The sequence below is a fragment of the Papio anubis genome, chromosome 6 (genome assembly GCF_008728515.1).
Source record: "Papio anubis isolate 15944 chromosome 6, Panubis1.0, whole genome shotgun sequence".
In the NCBI taxonomy this organism is placed as follows: Eukaryota; Metazoa; Chordata; class Mammalia; order Primates; family Cercopithecidae; genus Papio; species Papio anubis.
The window spans coordinates 156,635,735-156,656,318 of NC_044981.1; the positions used below are offsets into that span (position 1 = coordinate 156,635,735).

Here is a 20,584-nt window from a genome sequence, read left to right on the forward strand (position 1 = left end):
CCCTATCGGCAAAACGGGTGCAATAAAGGCACCCCTCTCAGAGGACTGTTAGGATTAAATGAGCTAAATTACAGTGTCAGAACACTTCAGTACTGGGTACATAATTACTTGCTCAAGAAATGTTAGCTATTATTGGGTCATGATTATTTATATGTGTTTGAATTCCAGCTTTACCACATCCCAGAGTGTCTTTGAGTGAGTTACTCAATATCCGTGTGCCTCAATTCCTCATCTATAAGAAGGTTCCCATCTCATAGGTTTTTAAAGATTCATGCTTACATGCTTAGCAATGTCTGGTATGGAATAAGCACTAAAAAAGATGAGCTTTTATGATGATGATGATTACTCTTTTCAATCATGATTACTTTGTATCTTTGCTCTGAAAGAAAGTGAATTTTTTAAATTCAAGACTTTTAGATTCATCGTACTACTTTCATTGTGGCTAGCTCATGGTCATCCACATAGTGAATTAATAAAGCTTTGTTGAGTGGCACTTGCTTGACAGCGACACTTTTGTCCACTCTTTCACCTTGCTGTATTTGTGCTGCCTTCCTTGCTGTAGGAAGCCCATGCTTGGGCAATAACATTCCCACAGAAGGTCTGAGAGGCTCTGATGGGCCAAGGTTGTAAACCCCCATGATGTGACTCGATGGGCAGTTAAAGTGTGTTCCCACCCCCCACGGATCCGCTGCCACGAGACTGTGCGAAGGCATTTACCTCCATGGCACTTTGATCCAAGTTCCCTATTTTCCCCTACCCGTCGGTCGAGGTTGGGAACAGTTGCTGTAAGCTGGGAAGCACCCGCCACGATCCAGCAGGGCGCGGTGGGAGGGGAAACTGAGGCCCGGCCAGGCACCCGCGCCTCACCCATCCCGCCGAGAAGCTCAGGCCCCGGGAGGCACCTGGCGCCTGCGCCCCGCCCGCGTCGCTTCCTGTCCCGCGCGTGCTGCGCTCACGTGACCCGGGCCTGGGAGGAGCCGGGGCGGGCGGGGGTCACCTGAACAAGGGAGTCACGTGAGCGGGGGGCGGGGGTGGGGGGCGGTGCCGGGCGGCTGTCACGTGACGCGATTCCGGGGCCGCCGCTGCCGCTGTCGCTGTCGCCGAGCCCAGTCGAGCCGCGCTCACCTCGGGCTCCAGCTCCGGCTCCGTCTCCACCTCTGCCTTTGCCCTGGCGGCGCGACCCCGTCCCGGGCGCGGCCCCCAGCAGTCGCGCGCCATCAACCTGGCGCCCGCCGTGCAGCCTGGGCCCGGCGCGATGGGGGCCGCCGCCGGCCGGAGCTCCCACCTGGGGCCCGCGCCCGCCGGCCGCCCGCAGCGCTCTCTGCTCCTGCTGCAGCTGCTGCTGCTCGTCGCGGCACCGGGGGCCACGCAGGCCGAGGCCGCCCCGTTCCCCGAGCTGTGCAGGTGGGTGGCCCACCCGGACGCAGGCTCCGCTCGCGGTGCCCGGGGCGAACGGCCGGCGTGGGGGGCGGGGAGCGCTCGAGGAGCTCCTGGGGTCTCCAGGTCGCCTCCGGTCCGCGCCGGGTCCGTCCCGTTCCCAGGGGAAAGTTGCCTGCGTGGTGTCCGGGAGCCCCACCGGGTCCCGTGCGCGGGCGGGGGGCGCGGGGGGCGCGGGGGCACACGCGGTCCTGGCGTTCCTGGAGTCCCGCGGCCGGCCACTTGTGGCTGTCACTGAGTCGGGGGCGGCTTTGTGCGGAGTGGCCGCCCCCGGCCCTCGGGGTCGGCGGCTGCCCTCGCGCGGCCGGGTGTCCGGGAAAGTTGGAGGCAGGAACTCCACTTCGCTTTGTTCCCGCTGCGCGTTTGCATCAGAGTTTCGCCAGCGGGGCACCGTGAGGCCCCTTGGTGTGGAGAGGCTCACCGGGGCGTCGGAGCCCGCAAGAATGGTCCTGGAGTTGAGTGTTTGTGGTTTCATTTGCTGATTGATTTCCCCCCGTGGGCTCATTTTCTCTTTAAAGTAGTTTTTTTTGTTTGTTTGTTTTTTTAGCAGGCGGTGACTTTTGTCTTCTTTAGATTGGGGGCAGGGGGGTGTCTTCCAGTGTGAGCTCTCAAGACTTGACCCTTCACTTCTCTGAGCCCAACTTCCTGCCTCGTTGCTCACATGATGTCATTGTCTCCGGGGCGGATTATTCTAGTGGATCTTGCTCTGGGAACCATGATTGTATAACCCATCAGTCCCCTCGAGGGCTGTGCATGTCCCGCAGCTGCCAGCAGTCCAGGACCTGGGGAACTTCGAATTTCAGGAATTTTCTGACCATTCTTTTCTGGAATGTTTAGGATGATGGAAAATTCAGCTTTTATTTACTTTTTTTAAACTTTGGTAAAAAGGAAACAAGATGAAAAGTTCTGAACAGACAAGTTTCTCCCTTGGCAATAACAAGTTGCTTTTCAGAATGAAACAAAGTTGAGCCTACTTTGGGCTGAACGTGGCGTTTGTGGTAGGGTTTATGGGGGTTCTTATTTTTCCTTTGCATCAGAGAGAGTTTTATTAGCACCCCTGTGTTCAGAACATGCAGAAATTATTCTAAGGAGGGTGAGGCTGATCTCACAATAGAAACTCTTTGGAAAGGCCCGTATTTTTTATTCTCGCTTTTTTGGAAGGGGAAGGGTGGATGGAGGGAGAGTTTGTGACAGTGTAGTTTATAGACCAGTTAGCTACCCTAAGATACACAGTTACTCCAGTAACTAGCATGATACAGAGAAATGGTGGCAACTTAAACCAGCTCAGGCTGAGACCAACATTTGGAGGAAGGCATTTTGGAATACTGGCTTCTGTGACCAAAAATAAGTTAACTCGCCTGGGCGTGGTGGCTCATGCCTGGAATCCAGCACTTTGGAAGGCCGAGGTGGGCGGGTCGCTTGAGTCCAGGAGTTGGAGGCCAACCTGGGCAACATGGCGAAACCCCGTCTCTACAAAAAATATGAAAATGAGGGTCGGGCGCGGTGGCACACTCCTGTACTCCCAGCTAAGGGAGGCTGAGGTGGTAGGATAGCGTTAGCCTCGGAGGTCGAGGCTGCAGTGAGTTGTGATTGAGTCGAGTTGCGCTCTAGTCTGGGCGACAGAGCAAGGCCCTGTATTAAAAATAAAGACATAAATACAATGAGAAATTAACCCAGCTGACTTAGTGAGGTTGAAGTCTTGGTCCTGTTAACAAATTGAAATTTGTTTCTTCACAGTTAAGATTAATGTTGGCTTCAAGGTCAGACTGATGATACTTTGGCGGATTAATGGGGCCTTTACTTTTGCATTAGTTTAGTCATGGCAGTGTCTTGAACCTGTGTTCACGAACCTCGTCTCCAGGTGGAACACGATCTCTTGGTCCAGTAGGAGTGGACTTTGTATCTTGACGTTTTTCTGGCCACTGTCACATGTGGGCATACTTAGCAAATGCTGAAGAGGTTTCTGAGGTTGATATGCGTTGTGAATATAATAAGATGTGCCCTTTGTAGTCTTAGAATACCTTCAAAGTTGTGTGTAATTTTTCTGCCAGATTTTCTTAGGACAGCAAACCTGCCAGTCATTTCAGAGATGGATTTTCACCCACCTCTTTCCCTGTTACTTCCCTGTAGTTGCACATGCAGACTTCTTCATAGCCACTTGCAGTCTCTACTTTAAACCCAACGTGTGCAAAGTGAACTTCCTGTCTGTGCCTGTTTTATAATTTTTTGAAGCAGGGTCTCACGGCGTTGACCGGGTGTGAGTGCAGTGGTGCAGTCTAGCTCACTGCAGTCGTGAATTCCTGGGCTCAGGCAGTCCTTCCGCCTCAGCCTTCTGTGTAGCTGGGATTACAGGTGCACGCCACCCCGCTTGGCTTATTATTATTATTTTTTAAATTTTTAATAGAGATGAGGTCTTGCTGTGTTGCCCAAGCTGGCCTTGAACTCCTGTCCTCAAGCAATCTTCCTGTCTCAGCCTCCCAAAGTGTTGGGATTACAGGCGTGAGCCACCATGTCTGGTTTATATTCCTGTTTTAAATTGATACCTCTCCTTAAATACTTTTTGAAAACTTTTTTTTCTTGGGACAGGGGAGGTGTCAGTCATCTGTACTTTTATGAGATAAAATTGGCTAAAATTTCCTTAAATGTAGCATGTAGTTGAGGAATAGGAAAGTAAGTCGATTTTCTTTTTTAATTTGATACAAAAAATTCTACGAAGTGTCACCAAAGTGTGATGTGTTAAGCTACATTTTAATTTTGTTCCTGAGCATCAGTTTGCTGAAGTGTGAATAATTCTGCCAGGTCTCCAGTGTGAGCATGAAAAGTCGAGTCCTACAAATGTCCCCATTTGTTTTTGCTGCTCGGTCACATGGAGGCAGTCCCAAATGTACAGAAGGATCACATTCCAAATGTTTGTATATTGATCGTTTCAAATGTGGAATGCGTTTTTCCATTGATAGTATTCTTGTTCATTGTTGTATGGTCCCCAGAAAGTCATTATCCTTGCAAAGGTTTTGGAGCGCCCAGACACCATATGGCTTTAACAGAATTCTAGCCGTAAATTCTCATTGTCTCTAAAAGATGGAGTTGGATTTCCAGGAAAACAACCTCTCCTCCCAAGCCCAGCTCTCTAGAATCTAGAGAGAATATTTTTCTTCTGCAGTCGCTTAGACCAACAAGAGGGACATCCGGGCCTGCTTCAGGGGTGCCTGCCAGGCACCTTGTGGGGGCAAAGCGTCAAGGTGACCTTTGGCTCTAAGCACTCCTGGGATGGGGTGCAGTTCCTGGTGCAGTTAGTAATTGGGAGGGATGAAGGAGACAGCACCGTTTCAGCAGCAGCTTTCACTGTGTCCACGCATGTGGAGGGGCCTGTCCTCTGTGAGTTATGCATTGAACAGTCAGGCACGACAAAGGCAAGTTTCCCCAAGTGTATCTGGCTTGAAGCAGTGCTTTAAATAAGTGCTTGGTTTTTGGAGAGACTCAGCAAAGTGTTAACTGTCAAGTGGATTACTGTGCCAGGTGATCCCTGTGCTGAGTTAGAAGTTAATGATTCTTATGTAGGTATTTCTTGGGAGGTGATATGCTAGTACAAAGTTAGTAGAAAATGTGTTTCCTGAGGCTAGTGTGATAGGCTGTGGGACTGGCCTGTGGAGAAAACTTGGGGCAGGAAGGAGTGTCTGAAGGTCAGTGGGGGCAGGAACAATAGAGCAAGAAGAGAGGGCATTCAGGAGGAGAGGAGCAGAGGCCAGGCCATGCAAAACCAGCAACAGTGTCTAAAGTGACCTCAGCTTGTCAGTAGCTTTACTTATTACCATATGCTTTAAACTTTGTAAAATGTCATATTATATACGTAATACGCACGTTTCCAGCCTTTAGTTAGGCATTAAGATGCTTAATGGGTGAGGTCTTAACAGTGTGCATTAATGATAAAATAATGCATTGGGATGGCCAGATTTAGGTAGTTAAGAACTTTAAAATTTATACAGAACAAGTTTTCCCCAAATTGTGTAGGTATAAATGCTAGAAAGTTTTTACTATGTTGAGGACAAGAGAATAATGAAGCCAGCTGGGAGTTGAGGTTGGTTTAGTTACTGTCTCTAAGGAGATTTTTTTTTCCCCTGTAATTTTTCCAAAGGAACAATGCTTATATGTCTAATTTGGGCCACATGTTAAACCTGGATCACATCCATTTGTGTGTGTGCATTTCTTTCAATGATAAGTGTATGTGGATGCCTAAGGTTGTTAATTATGGTTACATTAGATCTCATGGATTAATTCTCAGAACGGCATCCTGGCAGATTCCCAGGAAATGAGTGCCTGAGTTGGGCCTCATATCTTTTATCAGCATTTCATAGAGAGAGAGATTTTTAAAAGATGGGGCTGAGAGAAATAATTGAGATGTTCCCTTCTCTATTTCGATCTTGGTATATGAACTATTGTATTGGGGAGAGAGTTGAGTAGGCTCTAGAACTGAGCCTAGTGGCAGAGAGCAGCTCATCACTTTGAGGTGCTGTTCTTTTTCTTCTTCCTTTTCTTCTTTTGATTGTCCTAGCCATGGAGAGTTCTTGCTAATGCCCTAGCTGGTCGTGAATGGTGTGTGAGGAGGTGGACGTGGCTGTTTGACTTTATGGGAACCGCCAAACTGTAATGCCGAATTACCATTTTGCAATTCCACCAGTGATGTATGAGAGTTCCAGTTCTACATCCTTGTCAACACCTGCCAGTCTTAATTTTAGCCTTTCAAGTGGAGTTGTAGTGGTATCTCAGTGTGGTTTCAGTTTTCATCTCTCTGCTGACTCATCAAGTTGAGCAAGAAAGGAATATCTTTTCTTGTATTTATTGGAGTCCTGGGTGATGTTCACCATCATCATGTGCTTACTGTTGGGTATTTTTTGCAGCGTCCTTTAAAAATCATATTTTGCCCGTTTTACCCCTTAAAAATTGTTTTTGGGGTCTTCTCCTTATTGAGTTGTAAGAGTTCCTCATGTCTTCTGGGTACAAGTTCTTTCTCAGATATGAGTAAGGTGTGAGTAGTATGAGTATTTTCTCTTAGTCTTTGCTTTGCCTTTAAATTTTCACAGTGATATCCTTTGAAGAACAGATTTTTAAAAAATTTGATGGACTGTAACTCTTTGTGGTTTGTGCTTTTGGTAGCTTAAGGAATCAACCCTAGAACTAGTAACACTTGACCTGGGGAATTTTTTGAGGACTGTCCTGGGCATTGTAGGATGTCAGCCAGCATTCCTGGCCTCTACCCACTAGATACCAAGACTACACTCCACCACTCCCTCTCCCCCAGTGGTGACAAATAAAAATGTCTCCAGACATATCAAAGGCCCTGGAGGGGAGGGGGCAAAATCACACCCAATTCAGAACCACTGGCCTACCCCAAGGTCTCAAAGATTTTTTCCTATGACTGCCCCTAGAAGTTTTATAGTTTTAACTGTGATTCCTTAACTCTAGGATCAATTTTTTAAATTTAATTTTTATATATGATGTTTCCAGAAAACTCAAACCATATTTTTCCTTTGCTCTCATTCCATGACAACAGTCATTAACACAGAAGACTTCTGTGATCAAATGTGTGGTGGTTTTTCCCCGGGCACCAAGCAGTGACCCCTGGCCGATTCAATTCCCGACCCTGTGTACCTGGAGATAGTGTCAGATGCCACAGGTTTGGGGCTCAGTTCCCAAGACTGCTCCCCAACCCACACCAGTCGCAAGTCCAGGCCTCGGGAACTTCTGACCAACTGGCTTCAATTTGGGGTTCCCACAGTGCCTCTTTGGGTCTGATTAATTTGCTAGAGTGACTCACAGAACTTAGGAAACACTAAACATAAGCTGATGATTGGCAGTTTATAAGGATATTACAATGGATACGGATGAAGAGGTGTATAGGGTGAGGTATGGGGGAAGGGGGGTGCGGAGCCTCCGTGACCTCCCTGGCTCACTGCCCTCCAGGAACTGCCGTGCATTCAACGATTTGGAAGCTCCCCCAACCCAGTTTTTATGGAAGCTTTAGGAGGTCAGCATTTCTTCTCCCAGGGTATAGGGTGGGACCCTCACTGGGGAGGATCTTAAGACCCACAGTCTGAAAGTGGGGAAGATGAGAGTCCTGCCTTGGGGCAGGTGGAAGGAGGGGCAGGTGGAGAGATTGTTTCCTGAGGCCTGACATGCCCGACATTATAACAAAAGACCATAACAAAAGACCGACACAAGGACTGCGGGAGTTAGGAGCCAGGAACCAGATTGGGAAAAAATACATACATATATACATATATGTGTATACACGCACACATACATATGTAAATAACGCCACAAAAAGGGTGAAAGTTCATTTTTTTTCCATGATTATATCCAGTTCTGTTTACTAATACTTTATGACATGTGCTTACAGCTCTGTTTTTAAGTGAGATTGGGCTACAGTTTTTTTGCTCTGCCGTTCTTGACAGATTTTGTTATCAATAATATGTTTGCTTTGTGGAAGGAGCTAGTTAGCTTTTAGTATTTTCGTATGTGGTGAAACAGTTTGTATATAAGATGGACATTTTCTGTTTCTTAAAGTTTGGTAGAACTCACCAGTAAAACTATCTGGGCCTGGTGCTCTTAGGTGGAATATCATTGGGGAGGACTTTTGGTTATGGTTTCAGTTTTATCTAGTTTATTTTTCTATTCAGATTTTCTACTTTTTCTTGGGCCAATTTTGGTAATCTCTGTTTTCCTAGAAAATTGTCATTGTAATTATGTATTCATATATAAATAAGTAGCATGCTACTGTCATATTTTTGATATTCTATAGCTCTAGGTAAATTTTGAAAATTCCTAATGTTTACTTATGTACTTTTTTTCCTTAATTATATTTACTAAAGACGTATTTACCTTTTTAAAGTCTTTGCAAAAGAACTAGTGTTTTGTTTTTTCATCATCTTTTCACCATTTATTTCCAATTTTATTAATTTATCCACTCAGTAACTTCTACATCATTTTCCTGTTTCTAGTTTGAATTGAATGCTTAGCTCTTTTATTTTAAATCATTTTGCATAATTAAGAAATATATTTAAAGCTTCATGTTTCTTTCTGTGGAGTACCATACCGCTCTCATGGATTCTGATACTTTTTTTTTTTTTTTTTCCATATTTCAATTCTGTGTATTTCCTTTTTGGACTCAAAAGTTCTATCTGTTTCAACTTCCTGGACTCACTAAATTTTTAGATTTTTATTTTTTTCAGATCAATAAACTTTGGGGGTTTTTAATTTAGGTTTTCCATTGTGCTGGTAAATGTGGTGGCACTTACTGACATTTCCCTTGTGGCCTAACACCTAGTCAAGTTGGGAGTGTATTATGTGTTTGGAAAAAATGTTCTCTGTTTGGGTCAAAGTTACTCATGGTGCTGTTCAGCTTTTCTTTGCCCTAACTCTTCTTTGGTTTGTCTGTTGCTTTTATTATTTGTATCTGGCTGCCGCTGTGGACAGGCACGTAGACAGATACCGGTTGCTGCTGTCGCCCAGCTTACCGGTTCTCCCGTGGTTCAAATGCTCTTCTGCTTCCCTGTTGTCTTTTGTTACAGGATCTCAGCTGATCTGTAGTCACAGCTGCCTGTTCTTTCTACGTGGACGCTGTAGCTTCTGTCAACCCTCTGAAGATCTCTCTTAAAGTTCTGTTCTGATTGCCCTATTCGTTCTTTTTCCTTGGGTCCAGTTTCTTTGGTTTGAGTTTGTCACCATGATTGCGTGGTGCTGGTGACCTTGCAGTGATAAGTGCCTCCTGACCGTGCTCTCTGCAGTGGGTCTCCACCCGGCCTTGGCTGCGTCTTTGTGCAGCTGCATAGGGTAGGGCTGGGAGCAGTTGTTGGAATTTGGCTGCAAATTGTTTTTGGGGAGACTGGGGGATGGGCAGGATGTGCCTCTGTGGCTGGTCTTGGCGCCTTAGGTCCTTTCCACCCTCTTGATGTCACCCCTAAGCGCCATTCCTGCCAAGAGACAGCTGCTAAACCCCTGTTGATTGCTGCTGGCAGCGTGTGGCCTGAGATGGGGGATCTGGATTGTTGAGTCGGCTGTGTCCAATCACTTCTTTTTTCTGGATCTCATTTTCCTCCTCAAGAGAGGTGGGACTTAGTTTTCTTTCCCTCTTTCCTGCTTGAAAGCCTCTCATTAGGGAGTTAGTTTTGGAAGTCACTTTCCTAGTTTTGAATCCAGACTTCTCCCCTCACAGGCCTTGGGCAAGTCACCGAACCTTCAAGGTCTTCCTTTCCGTGTGTGTCCAGTCAGGATGCTAACTGTGTTTGTAGGCTAGGTGTGGGATGCTAACCATGTTGTAGGCTAGGTGTGGGAATTGGGAGACATTTGAATGCCTGGCACGTCCTCGGTGTTCATCGGTGCTGTAGTGGTAGCAGTTGCTTTATCTGTAAGTTACAGATGCTGCCTTACATCAGGGATTTATTTTTATAACCTGTTTCTTGGCCTGCCAGCACTCTCCATTAGTGTCTTGGGGTTTCTGCCTCAACCAGACAGCATTTCTTCATCATCAGTTTCATGATGGGCATTCCATGTAAGCTTCCTCACGAGAAAGAAAGGTTTCCACTGTTTAAAATTTAAAGTTTTAAAACCACGGGATTCCATGATTTCCAGGTCCATTTTGCATCCCAGATTCTGCAGTTCTGAGGTTTGCAGCCTTGAGGAGTCCTTACGGACTCGGATTCCCCCGAACAATGATAACTCGAGGTGTGGAGTTTGGGTGGAGGCCGGGGGTCACCCTCCTTCCTGTGGCGGTTTGGTCCCAGGCTGGGCTGGGAGCAAGGGGGCTGTTGTGGTTCCAGGGCACGAAGAGTCGTCCTCCCTGTTTCCCTGTGGTTGGATCAGGAAGTCCCAGCTAACTTCTGCACATGGGTGCTGTTGTAAGTGGGAATGGAAGTGTCCAGGCCAGTGGCTTGGATGTGAAGTGCTTCATAAATTCTACCTTGCCGTGCAACTTAAAAAAAAAGTATGGTGGCTTAGGTTTTCGAGGTGCCCAAAGCAATGCGTCATAAGCCTATTTTTGTCTCCATGTTAGCCAGGGCAGAGGGGCACTTCCCTGTGAATCCTCCAGGGTGGGGAAAATCCCACGCGCTCTGTGAACCTGGCTCTTCAGCCAGCTGCAGACCTGTGGTGGGAGTTTTCTTTTTCCTTTTGTGTGCTTTTCGATCCCCTGGGCTGCAACCATTGTTCAGTACATCTGGAGGGTAAGTTGTCCAGGATGAAGAAGCAGATCCCAGGAGTGTCATCCTTCACAGGGAGGGGTGTGGGAAGTGAGGGAGGTGGTGGAAGCACTGGCCCAAGCTCTGTTTTCAGGAATGTGTGACAGCGAAAACTGGCCTTTGTTTTGCAGTTTGAGTTGCCTGTGGGCTGTGGCCTAGAGGGAAGGTCAGGAGGGTCTTGCAGTCAGGGCTGCCACCTTCTTCATGCCTGCTGTGTGCTGGGAGGAGGAGAGAGCTCCTTCAGAGCGGACCCACGACTGGATTTTGAGTGTGTGTAAAATTACCTCGTTGCCATCTGCGCAGTTATCTCTACTCCAGAATCAGTTATACTTTTTAAAACAGCTGTTTAGTACTTAAAAAACTCCCCCAACACTCCCTGCACCCCACTGTGGCCTGCAAATAGAGTGCCAAGCCACCAGAATAGAAGCGCTAAAGAAGTGGGTTTCCTAGAAGTGGCAAGTCTGAGACTCCAGTGAGTCACCCTCATTGTTCCCCTGAGGCACCCTCCCTCCACCTGGTCTCTGCTCTTGAAGTGCGTCAGTTATGCCAGCACTTCTCTCTTTTTTTTTCTGTCTTTTTAGAGTCACCCCTTTAGAGTGACAGGCAGCGTGAGCTCATGGCCTTGACTTTGCTGGACCTGCAGAGGGAGAGGAGAGCTGGTGGCAGAGTCAGGGGTGGGGCCCCGAGGATGGGGCCATTTTATAGGAGAGTCCACTGTCCCCAGGCCTTTCTGTAAGAGGCTGGAAGTGAGGGAGTGAACCAGGCACGCGGATTAGGGGCCTACGTGTCAGACCCGGAGGGAAGCATGTCTGACTTGGTTGAGAGGCAGCCAAGGGTCCAGCGTGGCTGAGTGGGCTGAGTCACTGGGAGAATGGAGGGAGGGGCCAGAGAGCGTGGAGGACTAGCTGTGGCCAGGTCACAGGGGCTGTGGGACTTTGGGCTCCCTCTGGGTAAAAACCAGAGCCCTTGCGGATTTCAGTAGGTGGGTCGATTGAAAGGCACATGGAAGGTTCGATTGCTTGGATTGCCTCAGGGAGCTGCGAGATCCCTAGATAAGGGTTGCAGTTTAGCAAGGTAGCTGCTTTTCCTCTTCAGGTTGCCTTTAGGCTGCGATGGAGGTAGCCTGAGCTCTGGAGGAGGACTAGCCTCTTTCTAACATGGACTTGGCCACTTTGTGAATTTGTGACCTGAGGCAAAGTCACGTACCTCTCACTAGGACCTCACTAGGCTGTCAGTTCTGTGTCTCCAAGAAGGTGGAGAGGGAGCCTAGCTGGGTGTTAAGCAGCCCCTGCTGGGTGTTAGGCTTTGCGGAGCCTCTGCCGTCTGATGTTTGGCCCCAGCATCTTCAAAGCAGGGGCCTTTCTCCTGTGTCCCCCTGATTGGCGTTTGTGAGGAACCACCGCCTGGCAGTGGCCTCACTGACGTCGTGGGCCACCCAGCTGAGCTGACAGCCGGCGAGTTTTCTAGAAAGGCCCACCTTCCCTTGTAGTTTGCACACTCCAGGAAGGACCCTGGGTCTGGAAGGGTTTTTTGGGACCTTGGTGACAGGGAGAGTAGGGGGCTGAATATTAAGGTCTGAATTCTGCGGTGGGGGCTGGGTTGTTCTTAAAGGCGGTTGAACTCAGACATCCACATGGGGAAGCAGGGGGTTTAGCCCATCTACAACTCTTCTTTATATATGAGGAGCGAAGTATGAGACCGCCCAGGTAATTGCTCTTATTGGAAGAAAATCATCACGGAGCAGGGCTTAGAGCTGAAATACTGGCCTGCATCCTCTACCGTTGAGTTGATCTGAGCCAAGGCTAGCAGAGACAGGGCCGGCCATTTTTCTGGTAGCTTTCTGTTGTGGAGGGCACTTGCCCACCTCCTGGGAATGCCACGCCCTGGCGTGTTTGCACGGGTCCTGTTTCCCCTGCTGCTGTCCTGCTGGAAGCTCTGGACTCACCTGTCTCTGCTGTGGATGGTGCAGGGCGGGCAGGCCCAGAGTGCCATGCCTGTCCTGAGAAGTCCCAGGAGGCAGTTGAGTGTATGTGTGTGTGAGTGCGTGTGTGAGTACATGAGTGTGTGAGTGCAAGCGTGTGTGTCTGAGTGTATGTGTGAGTGTTTGTCTGAGTGCGTGTGTCTCTGTCTTCATCAGCTCCGCGGAGATTCCTCCGGACAGGGGCCTGCCTGGCTCTCCCTCCGGTTCTTTGCCAGTGTCATGTGACAGTCCTTTCAGAGGGCACCGCCCCCAGCCAACTCACCTTTTTTTGTAAACTTAGTTTTTAAGCCGTCCAGATCTCTCTCTGGATTCAAATGAAAGCTTTAGATCATAGTCTGTCTCAAAAACTCTCTGTTTCTGGTGGTGGTTTTTCCCTCACAGCGTCCTTGAGGGCTAGCTGAGTTTTGTCGAGGAAGTTGAGCTGGGAGAGACTGTGGCTCACGCAGCCTGTTGGTCAGCGCTGGGGCAGGAATCTGGCCCAGTCTCTGCATGGCACCTTTCTTAGGGTAGCCAGGAGAATTCTCCCCTGTCTATTCTAGGTGACCTCTGTTACGCAGTCCCCATTGCCTGCCCCGGTTCTGTGGGCTCTGACGTTGACTTAGATGCCATGTTTGACTTAGAGCTTCTAACCGGATCCCTCTCTATGCACCGGGCTTCCTTCCAGACCCTGCATACCTCTCAGGGAAAACCAAAGGTTGACGTCTGGCACTTCCCTGCTTCTCTTTATTTGTATTTGTCAGCCCTGTATCTTTGTCCACAGCTTTGTGGGTTTGATAGAATAGGAAGTGAAGTACTTCCTATATAAGCCCTGGCCATGCTGTGTCAAACTCATGTGCTTCCCCAGCCTTTATTTCGGGGTACGAGTCTTCGTGCAAATCAGATTGTTTCTGTTTTAGTGTAGGCAATAGAAAGTTGTTGACGACAGTGTTTACCTCACGTTCTTGACATTCTGCTGCCAAGGTCCGGTGTGGGAACCTGGCCTCTTTGCTCTTCTTCCCTGCTGTTTTTTCCCTTCCTCCTTAGTTTAGGAGACTGGTCTGGATTTCTGAAGGTGACGGTGCTGGATATGTATGATCTGAAACACTGTCTGATACTGATCAGGGGCAGTAGTGAGCCAGGTGATTTCTTGAATATTCTGTGAGAGGACTTGCATGCATGTCAAAAGTAGGAAAATGTTTTTTGGATGTTCAGGTTGGAAAGACTTCACATTCTCTTTGTCTCCAAGGTGTTAGATTTGTTCCTTGCTGTAGCCTCAGAGAAACACTTCTCTAGCTAGTGACCACGTATCTTGTTATGTGAATTTCACTTATGTGTCACCAACTGGGTTTCTGTCTTCTAAGGAAACCAAATTACAGATTCACACATGCCTACTTATATTATTACTGATCCCATCCTGCCTTTATCTTGCTTTACGTGTTGATTATTAATTGCAGGCCAGTAATAAAATGTTTAATAGTTACATGACAATTAGCATAACCCCAAGATTGACAGGAACTGAGGAAACTAAGATATATTTTAAAAGAGTTTGGCTTTATGGCAATAAATGAGGAAGGGACAGAGTGATACTTCATGGAGATGTTTTGTGTTGAAAGGAAACAACCCAGTTTTCTAAGATTTGTTTTCTTTTAAGAAATTGAGGATACCATATATTTTGATCATAGAATTTTACATACTTTAGACGCTAGCTATTTTTAAAAGGAAAGAACTCCAAATTACATCTCGCAAGCTATTGTGGTTTTGTAAGCATTCGGTGATGGCATATATGAAAACTCTGAGAGCTGTCATGTTAAGATACCAATGTCAGTTTAAAGATATTCTATATCTGTATCCCTATGACATAGTATTTTGAATTTTTTATTTTTCATTTTTGGACAGACGTTTAGAACTCACTCAGTAAAGCTGGCTCTCCATCTCTCTGTTTTAAGCTTTTTGAACTCCAGGCAACTGTGTCGGCCTGGAGTTAGATTCACTTCTTCATTGCTGCCCTTCGATTGGTTTCGTCTTGACCAGGGTGGGTTTTGAATGCGGCCCTTGCTGGAACAGTAGCAGGAAAGTAGAAACACCTTCCTGTCTCTGGGTTGGCTGACAGTCTGTTACTTGTGTGCTTCCTTCTAATTGGTAATCTGCCAGCACCTTTCAGGATATTATGAAATTCCAAGCAAATGAGGTTAAAATGGGACCTCTGTGCTTCTGAACAGGCGTGAACTGACTGCAGTTCTCCAGGATGGTTTCAGCAGAAGCAGTGAGATTCCAGTCAGGAGCAAAACTGTATCTGAGCTTTCTTTATGGGAAAGATTCCGACGGTGTACTTGGTTTATATGGTTAAATTAATTGTCCTTGTTAAATTAAAAAAATAGGGTATGTTTCAAACCACAGACTTTGCTTTAAAAGCAGACATCTTCTAAAGTCATTTGCCTTGTGTGTGACTTCTGCTGCTCCCTGTTTCCTGCTGGGCCTGATGGGTTGATTATAGAATGTTTCTGAGTTGTGGATAACACTCACTGTTGGACTCTGCTGAGCTGAGTAGTCTGATTAAAGGAGAGTGTGCATCTGAGTTGAGGAAGACAATATAGATGTGGTCCCTGTTTGTGGAGTTCACAAGCTTCTTGTATAGAAATAGCAAGGACAGTGCAGCCGGTGGGAAGGAGCCGACTGAAGGAATTGGTATTATTTCCATGGAAACCAGTTGGGTATGGGAAGAGAGGTTGTGGAAGGCAATGCTCTGGTGTTTGGCAATTCACACTGTGCAGAAGAGAAAGCAGAAGTGGACTGGGAGTATAGAGTAGCAGAAGTTTAAGCTTGGGGAAGAAGTTGAGCAAGAAAGCATATGATCTGTTGATAGCGTGATGTGATGGGGTCTGAATCTTTGGACAGTTCACAGCTTTTTCATAGAGGCTGTCCTCAGATGGGTTCAACCACTCTTAGAATTCTGCCTTTATTATTCAAGTAGTATCCATGACATTAAAAATGAGAAGAGAAGCGTTTTGGCCAATGATGGACTGCCTAAACTACTGTCTGCATAAATGACCTTGGTCCTAGAAGATTATGATGAAGCTGAACAATTCCTATCACCTAGTGATGCTGTAGCCGTTGTAACGCCATAGCACAATGCATTAGTCACATGTTTGTGGTAATACTGCTATACACGAACCCACTGCGCTAGCAGTCTTATAAAAGCGTCCAGTCAGGTCCTAGGCCTTTACATCCACTCACTCACTGACTCACCCAGAACCACTTCCAGTCCTGCAGGCTCCGTTCATCCTAAGTGCCCTAGGCAAGTGTGCCATTTTAATCTTTCATACCATATTTTTGCTGCACCTCTTCTATGTTTAAGTATGTATCATGTATTGCAGTTGCCTGCGGTATTCAATGCAGCATCATGCTGTGCGGGTTTGTAGCCTGGGAACAATAGGACATACCATATAGCCTAGGTTTGTAGGAGGTGACACCATCTATGTGTGTGCAGATACACTCAGTGATGTTTGTGCAGTGACAGAATTGCCTCATGACACATTTCTGACAGTGTATCCCCATCATTAAGTGAGTGACTGTAAACCAGTCCCCCCATCAGCAGTTACACTTCCTAAGGTTTCAGTTACCTATGGTCACCTGTAGTCTGAAAATATTAAGATATTTTGAGACAGAGGGAGAGACGCCATATTCACATACCATTTATTACAGTTATAATTGTACTATTATTAGTTATTACTCTTTTACAACAACTAATTTATAAATTAAACTTAATCATGGGTATGTATGTAAAGGAAAAACCACATCTGAAACCATATTCCTGGTTTCAGGCCTGTACTAGGGGTCTTGATTCTGTGATTACAAGGTGCCGTGAAGGGATGACTTTAATTTTTCTATATGACTAGCATTTTATTGAATCAAATTATATAGGTGGTTGGCAATATAATAGGAACTCAGAGATCTTTATGCTATACAGAGTCTATCATTTTAATGGCATTTATTGTGACAAGATTTAAACTAAAGTTTTGTGGAATGTTTTGCCAGTTTTCATGTTGTAACTGAAACTGAATGTTTTCTGAAAAGTTAAAACCGTTTTTAAAAATGGAAAATAAATGTAGCTGTTTACGTAAGTGGTTAAGGACTCACCCTTGGGCCTCACACTGCCTGGGTTTATTCTTCACTTTGTAATTCTGTGATGCTGGGCAAGTTCCTCCTTCTGAGCCTTGGGATCTTTGGCCTCAAAGCTGAGGAACTTGGGAGGGTTGGATAATGGTGTCCAGTTCTGTGGGGAGATTTGGCTCACATGTTAGCCGTGTGGGTGAGAGCTGTGCTGTCGTGGGTTCTTAGCCAAACTGGCCAGTTTCCTTCTCAAGCCATCAGTAGATGCTGATCCTGCATCTGCCAGTCATTGCTCCAGGAGGGAGGACATTACTGTCCCAGAGTGACGGTGTCGTTGGGGATAACAGGCACCTCAGAAGATGCCTCCACTAAGCTGTATAAAGTGCCATTGCAGCTAGTGCCAGAGCTGTGGATTCGGCCGGGGAGCACTGTCTGGAGGAGCTGCTGCAGCACATGTGTGTATCTCCAGCTGTCGGGCTGGCTTTGGAATGCATTTGGATTTTTTGAGAATGAGAGAGGGACCATTGGCTGTTTTACGCTCTGAAAAATGACATAGAATAGCAAAGATTTTGCTTACTTTTGCCGATTCTCTAGAACATTTTCTGTCCCAGAGTGATGGTTTTGAAGAACCAAGGTTCTTGGACAGATGGTTTTGCATCCAAAAGAGTGATTCTAACTGAAATCAGGCTGCCTCCCTTGAGGATGGTCACTGGATTTTGCAAGGCTGGGACAATGGGCAGGGATCCTGGGTTGTTTCCAGTGGACAAGCTGCTTCTGTGGGCCTTTGCAGTTCTCCCCGCTCCTCCTCCTGTGTCCTGCTGGTTTCCTTCAGTCGAGATGGAATACAGCATAGCGTCAATGACTTTTAGAAGACTTGACAGAGTTTCAAGAAAATGCTCACTGGGCTTTTTTACCTATCCTGCTGCAGAGGTTCTTTGTTTTTTTTCGACGGAGGGAGTCTCACTCTGTTACCCAGTCTGGAGTGCAGTGGTGCGATCTTGGCTCACTGCAACCTCCACCTCCTGGATTCAAGCTATTCTCGTGCCTCAGCCTCCCGAGTAGCTGGGACTATCGGCGTGCGCGACCATGCCTGGCTAATTTTTGTATTTTTTTTTTTCTAATAGAGTCAGGGTTTCACCATGTTGGCCAGAATGGTCTTGAAGTCCTGACCTCAAGTGATCCTCCCACCTTGTCCTCCCAAAGTGCTGGGATTACAGGCATAAGCCACCCGCACATGGCCTGAAGTTCTTTCTTTCAGAAAATGTATTCAACACATTCCTTCGTGTGTGTGTGTGTTTGAGTGAAGACTGTGTTTCCACACAGCTTGCAGATACTTTCTTCCAGAAGCTTGTTTGTTGCTAACATTTAACATCTTAGTATTACAGCTTAGTTTTCTCTGATTGAATATGTTGATCTCTTTTTTTTTTTTTCTGTCAGTTTTTTTCTTAAGTCTTTACTTGTGTAAGCTCAGATAACTTAGTCTAGAATGTAGGCTTTTTCTGGGAATCTCAGCTGAATGGTTCCATTTGCTTGGCTGTTAAATGAACCATACTGTTGTGGAATAGTTTCCTAATTCTGGCTGTACATGTGCACTTCGGGTAGAGAATTTTCTAATAGACAAACTTTCAGACAAAAAATTTATTATTCCTCAAATATATCATTAAATTTTATTTAGTCTGTAATAATTTTATTGCTTCTGAAACCATTTTCTAGTTCTATCATGTGATCATGGTGCTTTTAAACTTTAATACCAATTTAAGAATGATTTTAGCTTAGGCCATTCTGGGGGCTTAGCCTTTAATGTGGAAAGAAATTTAGAATCCTTTAGTTTCAAACATGTGATTTCTTAAAACTTGTTATCAGTTATTTATATGATTTTAAGTTTATTATGAAATAGTCTTTAAAAAATATTTACTTTAGTGGAAGCATGTCTAGTGATAGTTTAACCAGAGTGCATACCAGAGTACATAATAGTTTCTGGAATAGTCTTCATAAATTTTCAGATAGATTATTTAAACCACATGACTGTTTCTGAGCTGCTGTTGATACTAGGGGCTAGGCGTATTAGTTTAGTTTTTTCTTTTTCTTTTCTTTTTTTTTTTGAGACAGAGTCTCGCTCTGTTGCCCAGGCTGGAGTGCAGTGGTGCAATCTCAGCTCACGGCAACCTCCACCTCCCGGGTTCAAGCGATTCTCCTGCCTCGGCCTCCCAAGTAGCTGGGACTACAGGTGCGCACCACCACACCCGGCTAATTTTTGTATTTTTAGTAGAGACGGAGTTTTACCATATTGATCAGGCTGATCTTGAACTCCTGACCTCGTGATCTGCCTGCCTCAGCCTCTCAAAGTGCTGGAATTACAGGCATGAGCCACCGCGCCCTGCCATTAGTTTGTTTTAAAGGAGACATAATGTCCGTTGAAACATCAGAATGTTTTAAGTACTGACAGCTTGCAGGTGTCTTTGGAGTGAAGTTTAGAAACCTATTGTGACCATTCTTCATTTTAAAGCTGTGACTAAGAACTCTGAGATATCGGTACCTTTGCCTCAAGTGCTGCTGATGGCTTTGAATGGCATTGAGGTTGCCAGGCCTGGAGGAGGGCTGCCTTGTGCTGAGTAGTTAAATCAACCCCCTGAAAAAAGTCAGTGTTCAAGTATTTTAATAGGCTCCTCCTTTCCTACTCCCATAACCACTTATATTTGATGAATCTTGACAAAACAAGTATGAAATGCAAATAGAGAAAATAATATAATTGAATAGAGCAACACTTTTCTCTCTAGCAGCCCTGATTTCCAGATTATTAGGACAATATCCCTCATTTCATTCTTTTTAAAATCTTGATTCTGCTCCCCAAGCACACACACTCTTTACCTTATTTAAATATCCCCTTTGCAAAAATGGTGGATTTCTTTTAAGGAAAGCATAGCCGGCCAGGCGCGGTGGCTCATTCCTGTAATCCCAGCACTTTGGGAGGCTGAGGTGGGTGGGTTCACGAGGTCAGGAGCTCAAGACCATCCTGGCTAACATGGTGAAACCCCGTCTCTACTAAAAATACAAAAAACTAGCCGGGCGAGGTGGCGGGCGCCTGTAGTCCCAGCTACTCGGGAGGCTGAGGCAGGAGAATGGTGTGAACCTAGGAGGCGGAGCTTGCAGTGAGCTGAGATCCGGCCACTGCACTCCAGCCTGGGTAACAGAGCCAGACTCAGTTTAAAAAAAAAAAAAAAAAAAAAGAAAAGCATAGCATTTTAGGTACTTGTGGATCTCTTTAGCATTGATTCCTACCAGTTAACTTATTTTAAATGACACCCTCATGCACCAATATCATATACTTAGGATTGTGAAATAGCTTAATGATGCCACTGCTGCTTCTTGAGGTTTGTCTCTGGTATCCTGGAGAAACTAGTTATGGCTCCTGATAAGAGATTAGCATTTTTCCTGAGCAGTAGCCAAGTCTTTGTTTACCTGTTTATCTCGTATCCTGCAACCTGGAATATACCCTCCGAGAGGGCAGGGCCTCTTTGTTTTGTTCATTGCTGTACTCTCCTGTGCCTCCCGCGGTAAGTACTTAAGAAATACCTGTGAAACACATGAATAAAGGTTAATGAAGGGCAAAGGAAACAAGCCTTTATGGATGATTTTTCTCTGTGCCTGATAATACTTGGGTTATTTTCTCATGTCCTTGACTCATCCCGAGTCTAGGAGATAACTCTTAACATGTTCCTGATGAAGAAGCTGAGTTGAGGAGTAACACCCCAAGGGTGTCACCCTAAGACTGGGCACCTAAGTACCCCAGCCTGCTCTTCAGGTTTGTAGCCACTTAGTGGCCATCAGACCTTCCATCTCCCTGCTT

The 20,584-nt window shown here is 46.1% G+C and overlaps 1 protein-coding gene across 1 annotated transcript in view; it reads left to right on the plus strand.

The window, feature by feature from the left end:
* The first annotated feature begins 1,074 nt into the window (after positions 1-1,074).
* The window catches only part of IGF2R (insulin like growth factor 2 receptor), a 132,785-nt gene continuing 113,275 nt past the window's right edge, over positions 1,075-20,584 (plus strand). The window contains exon 1 of the mRNA XM_021938044.2: positions 1,075-1,404. Within this exon, the coding sequence (XP_021793736.1) occupies positions 1,256-1,404 (149 nt within the window). The 5' untranslated portion in view covers positions 1,075-1,255. The remainder of the gene's footprint in view (positions 1,405-20,584) is intronic.